The 6,607-nt window shown below is 49.0% G+C and overlaps 1 protein-coding gene across 1 annotated transcript; it reads right to left on the reverse strand.

The window, feature by feature from the left end:
• Nucleotides 1–1,661: 1,661 nt before the first annotated feature.
• Nucleotides 1,662–2,049, reverse strand: H310_14492 (hypothetical protein; the record flags this gene model as incomplete). Its single annotated transcript, XM_008882368.1, has 2 exons — nucleotides 1,662–1,895; nucleotides 2,014–2,049. The coding sequence occupies 2 exons, from the start codon at nucleotides 2,047–2,049 to the stop codon at nucleotides 1,662–1,664; spliced, it is 270 nt and encodes an 89-aa protein (XP_008880590.1).
• Between the last annotated feature and the right edge of the window lie 4,558 nt (nucleotides 2,050–6,607).

Genomic DNA, 6,607 nt, shown 5'->3' on the forward strand with positions numbered 1-6,607 from the left:
AAAGGTCAATACAAACTTTAAGATATTTTCTAGCCGTCAACTATACTTTAATCAAGATAAACAAACCGACCTCTTTTCCTGGAACAGAGTAGTAACTGTCAAAATACATTATCGTGTTTCCATTGTTCTTTTGTTTTCCTTTTACAATTTATTTTCTAGTTAGGGAGCAAACGTTGAGGGAGCTCTGTACTACCTCCAGACGGAAATAAACCAGCCACAAGAGGAAAATTTCAATATTTTCAACAATTTTTCGAAGTTGAAAAATCCGAAAACACCACCCGAAAGTACTCAAACTTGCGAATCCGATTGGCGCAACGAATGAAAAAATTCGCCAATTCAACCAATGCAGACAACTTTCAAGACGACTTACTCAATTCAAGATAAATTCATGCGGATACAATAGAACTTATCCGAAATTTGCGAATGTTGATCATTTTTGAGCGGCAAAATATTCATGGCGCGATTTCCATGAAAGACCTGACATCCGACCAGCGCCGAGCTGTAGTTGACCACCTTCTCTTGCGCATTGTACAGGGACCCTGCAAGCTGCAACGTGGTGCGATACAAGACGTCGCTCGATTGTTTGACCACAATCGCCACACGATTGCTGACATCTGGAAGCGTGCCAACGTGTCGCTGGGCTACGGCGACCTTCCAGCACGTGAGTTGGTCTGCGAGGACGTTCCGAGCCAAAAGAAAGGCCATGTTGAGCATAAGCTCAAATACAGTGACCAGCCCGAGCATATCAGAGCCGTACCAGTAGCGCTGCGCACGACATTGAGCTACGTTGCCCACGCTGTTGTGTACCTGTCAGTACCCTTAAGGACTACTACAAACGCGGAACATTGGTAAAGTACTACTCCAACGTAATGCCTAAGCTAACCGACGTGAACAAAACAGCCCGCGTAAAGTGGGCCATGGACTCCGTCCACCCGACCGAGCTCTGGTTCCACGACATGTACGACTACGTACACGTAGATGAAAAATGGTTCAATGCATCCCGAGTCAAGTCTCGTTACTACCTCCTCCCCAGCCTGGACCCTCCCCACCGCACGACCCAGAGCAAACATTTCATCACAAAGGTGATGTTCTTGACCGCCGTGGCTCATCCTAGATGGGATGATGCGAAGTCAAAATGGTGAGATGGCAAGATCGGGACGTGGCACTTTACCGAGACTGTCCCAGCTGCACGGTCGTCGCGCAATTCGCCCGACATCATCGAGTGCGCCAACACAATGAATGTTGTGCTCGAGATGATTCCACGAACAGTACCTGCATCTGGATTTGCCAGCCGATCTTGATTGGATGAAGCCTGTAAGGGCGGCAATGCATTTGACATGGGTGAGCTACATGCGCCATGAGATCTTAGTTCAAGGGAAGAAGGAAACTTTCAAGCTTCGCCCACCAGGCCGCTCGTAGAATGGGTAAACGAAGCATGGGAATCGTTGCCGCGGTTTACAATCATTATTCGTGGGTTAGTGGAATACAACATCATTGATGCCATACCAAGCAATGTCACCTTCAAAGCTCTTCTCGAAGGCCGTTCAGGAGACATTGATTCTGTCATTCACACCGTGCGTAGTGGAGGCATGTCTGTCGTAGAGTTGGATAATACTCCGACTTGACGGATACCTGCGGCCATCTTGAAGACAATCCCAATCCTAGGGCTCCTCTGGATACAACGTGGTGCGATACAAGACGTCGCTCGATTGTTTGACCACAATCGCCACACGATTGCTGACATCTGGAAGCGTGCCAACGTGTCGCTGGGCTACGGCGACCTTCCAGCACGTGAGTTGGCCTGCGAGGACGTTCCGAGCCAAAAGAAAGGCCATGTTGAGCGTAAGCTCAAATACAGTGACCAGCCCGAGCATATCAGAGCCGTACCAGTAGCGCTGCGCACGACATTGAGCTACGTTGCCCACGCTATTGTGTACCTGTCAGTACCCTTAAGGACTACTACAAACGCGGAACATTGGTAAAGTACTACTCCAACGTAATGCCTAAGCTAACCGACGTGAACAAAACAGCCCGCGTAAAGTGGGCCATGGACTCCGTCCACCCGACCGAGCTCCGGTTCCACGGCATGTACGACTACGTACACGTAGATGAAAAATGGTTCAATGCATCCCGAGTAAAGTCTCGTTACTACCTCCTCCCCAGCCTGGACCCTCCCCACCGCACGACCCAGAGCAAACATTTCATCACAAAGGTGATGTTCTTGACCGCCGTGGCTCATCCTAGATGGGATGATGCGAAGTCAAAATGGTGAGATGGCAAGATCGGGACGTGGCACTTTACCGAGACTGTCCCAGCTGCACGGTCGTCGCGCAATTCGCCCGACATCATCGAGTGCGCCAACACAATGAATGTTGTGCTCGAGATGATTCCACGAACAGTACCTGCATCTGGATTTGCCAGCCGATCTTGATTGGATGAAGCCTGTAAGGGCGGCAATGCACTTGACATGGGTGAGCTACATGCGCCATGAGATCTTAGTTCAAGGGAAGAAGGAAACTTTCAAGCTTCGCCAACCAGGCCGCTCGTAGAATGGGTAAACGAAGCATGGGAATCGTTGCCGCGGTTTACAATCATTATTCGTGGGTTAGTGGAATACAACATCATTGATGCCATACCAAGCAATGTCACCTTCAAAGCTCTTCTCGAAGGCCGTTCAGGAGACATTGATTCTGTCATTCACACCGTGCGTAGTGGAGGCATGTCTGTCGTAGAGTTGGATAATACTCCGACTTGACGGATACCTGCGGCCATCTTGAAGACAATCCCAATCCTAAACAATAATTTTGCATTATTTCCATGATCGCAGCATTGTGTCATAGCTGGTGTGTCATATCTGGTCAGCAAAGACGCCAACATAGACGTCAAAGTCGCCTGGCACACCCATAGACAGAGACGAACGCTGGTATCCGGCGCAGCAAACCAATGGGTTAGGCCGAGGCGGTCCCCACGACTACTTCGCGCGGCCGATTGTCAATGCTCCCTATAGGGCCCGACGTCCTGGAGGATCCATGAGATCCCATCATTGGCTGCTGGGGTTGGCCTTGAGGGCTTCGAGAGCATCTTTGTTTCTGTACTGGGGGAGGCATTTCCGGATTCCGTATCACGATGGCGTCGAGGAGTCGAATTGAAAAGTGAGGAAATCGGAGGAAATCGTAGGATGTCACAGCTGTGCATGCGTTCTCTTGACTACACAATGATTTACCCTCATTCATGACTCTAAAATTGATAAATCGCGGTATTTCCTGAATAGGTTTTTGCACATCCACCTTCAAAGCTCTTCTCGAAGGCCGTTCAGGAGACATTGATTCTGTCATTCACACCGTGCGTAGTGGAGGCATGTCTGTCGTAGAGTTGGATAATACTCCGACTTGACGGATACCTGCGGCCATCTTGAAGACAATCCCAATCCTAAACAATAATTTTGCATTATTTCCATGATCGCAGCATTGTGTCATAGCTGGTGTGTCATATCTGGTCAGCAAAGACGCCAACATAGACGTCAAAGTCGCCTGGCACACCCATAGACAGAGACGAACGCTGGTATCCGGCGCAGCAAACCAATGGGTTAGGCCGAGGCGGCCCCCACGACTACTTCGCGCGGCCGATTGTCAATGCTCCCTATAGGGCCCGACGTCCTGGAGGATCCATGAGATCCCATCATTGGCTGCTGGGGTTGGCCTTGAGGGCTTCGAGAGCATCTTTGTTTCTGTACTGGGGGAGGCATTTCCGGATTCCGTATCACGATGGCGTCGAGGAGTCGAATTGAAAAGTGAGGAAATCGGAGGAAATCGTAGGATGTCACAGCTGTGCATGCGTTCTCTTGACTACACAATGATTTACCCTCATTCATGACTCTAAAATTGATAAATCGCGGTATTTCCTGAATAGGTTTTTGCACATCACATCTACCCACATTACAAACCTTTCTAAACTGATGGTCTCTATGCTTTTGATTTTTATTTCTTCGCCGAATATTAAAAACACAGTGATTCTGTTTAACTGCCATCTGCCTTGTCACTCTATTTCAAAAATGACAAATAATCAGCTAAAGTATGTGGACAATCGTGTGGTGTGATTCTGCATCCCAAGTACGCTGACGTGTTGAACACAACGTGTCCACCAGCGAGAACTTTGTGGTGTATTGGTCGTGTAAAGAGCAGTTCTTTTTCGAGGGGTGCCGATTTTAAACGAAGCAATGTCCCACAGCTTCGACTCGCTTTCGATGACATCGGGTGAGCAACAAGATTTCGAGGAAGCTATGATTCAGCACTACGGGCGTCACAGCACGGAGCTCACGAGCACATACTAGATTGATGGACTTTGTGGTGACTTTTAATGGGCTGTAGACGCGACATCGCTCCAGCAACGCCAGAACATATCACAAACCAGAATTCCCATGGTGGAATTAAACACGTTTCGTGGAACCATTCAGCGAAATGGTCTTCGCGAAGGGCAACTAGCCATTCCAAAGGCAATATACGTGCAATCTGCTGGAATTTCAGCTACGTACGTACGTGCACACCACATCTTGAGGATGTCGGCCTTGGCTTCGACAAAGTTGGCCGGGTCGACCAGATGGTATCGATGGCGGTGTCGTCCGCTTCATATGCACGTACAGCACTTTGTAACGTGGACATCGGGCCACTTCTGTCGCAGAGTTGCCGCGATATATGTGGCGTGATCTCAGCACCCTTGTTCCCACATCAGCTAAGGACTATTATGCACTGCCCTTCCTTGGGAAGGAGGGAAAATCTGAAGAACGAATGCAATGCCATTTCTGTCACGTCAATGAGCTTCCTGTACGCTTCTTCGCACTCTGTGCGAACGAACATGCACGCACATGGAATTAACCTCTGGCGAAAATGGCCGTCACAATACTTTGTACAGACTGGCCCCAGGTCGATCAAAGTCCACCCTCCTAGTATTGTCGATTCATTTTGAGAGTTTTGATTGAGCTATCAAAAACCAAAGTGCAACATTTACGTGCCCTTCGTGGACATCAAAAGTCCCTCCATCTGGCGATAGTATGCATGAGGTGCGTTCCACATGTTTGACGGGAGGCAAGTCCGGCCATGTTCTTTTTTTCCCACCCACTGCCGCGATTTCGAACTAAGGTGTTGTTTGCGATTCTTCAGTAGTCGCAACGTGGGAAGAAGCGCCAGGTAGACTGAGTTTTGTTCATGTCATGTCTACAAATCCACCTAGTTAAATATTATTGAGCACGACATCGACTTGAATACTTCCTCCGTTCCAAAAAGAAGTTTACCACTTTTTTGGCATCAAGTTTATATGAAACAAAGTATTGCCAACTCCCAAAATACCATATGATTTGTGTATTTTTATTCATATTTGGAATTTTACGACGAAGGACAGAATGATCTCATGCATGCATATTGCCTAAATCATGTTATCGTGAATTTCACATGTCGACTGGAACTGTTGAATAACATTGTCCACGCTTTGTACAAAGTCGATTCGCTCTTCCATCGCCTCAATAGCAGCGTACGTTTCCTCGTCGCATTCAACACGTTGACACAATGGACCGTTCTTGAGCAGCTTGTCTTTGCTTGCATGAGGTATCTTGTACACATTGTCACCATCCATCTTCAACACACACTCCATCACTTTCTGCAAAGTCATGAATGTCTTGTCCAAGACCAAGGGATCCAAGTCGTCATAGGCCTTGCTGACCGCCAGAACGAGCTCTTCAATCGTGTAACTCGCTGTTTGGTGTTGCAAACTTTGGATCGCATTGAAAAATCCTAGGTCCAACACATTCATGTCAGGACTTTGGGGTGGCTGGGCACAGAGACGGATGTCCCATCCATCGGATTGTCCAGCAGCAAGAACAGGAGCATCGTGGACAGCAACATGAGGTCGTGCGTTGTCTTGTTGCACCCAAATGGTCTTGGTTCGACGGTCAGGCCAACGCGACTTGATCGCTGGTATCACCTTGTCAACCAAGCACGAGCGGTAGACTTCCTTGGTGACCACGACCGGCTCCGTGATGGCATCCCCGCAATTGAAGTTTTTGCTGTTCCGCAACGCCAGTCGAACCATCGTGAACGGCCACGTGCCGATCTTTCCATCCCATGACTTCCTTCGATGTGCGTCGAACCTTGTACGCGCCACAGCCGTCAGAAACATGACCTTCATGAGGTGTCGCTTGGACTGACACTTCCGCATAGGCACCGGCTCATCGTTCCAAAGGTAGTAGCGACGATTCACCTTCGAAATGTAAAACCATTTCTCATCTATGTGTACCGTGTCCAGCATATCATGCCAATGCACCGTGTCGCCATGGCCTCGCCGAAGGAAGCTCTTGACAAATCCCAAGCGTTCCGCCTTGTGCTTGTCCGTTAGCATGGGTTTGAGCCTGCTTGTGCATCGTTTCAGTGCCTTCGTCTGCAGAAGACGCCACAGTGTCGTCTTGGGCACACCGGAAGACGTGGATAAGGACCGTAGTGTCGAACGCTTGAACGAAGGCACTGCTGTTACCTGTGCGCGCACATTGGCAAGGTCCCGGTTGGCACGGCGGCCACTGTTCGACTTGATCAAAGAATTGACCACGGCGACACCGGTTGCA

The sequence above is a fragment of the Aphanomyces invadans genome (assembly GCF_000520115.1).
Source record: "Aphanomyces invadans strain NJM9701 unplaced genomic scaffold supercont1.72, whole genome shotgun sequence".
Lineage (NCBI taxonomy): Eukaryota > Oomycota > Saprolegniomycetes > Saprolegniales > Verrucalvaceae > Aphanomyces > Aphanomyces invadans.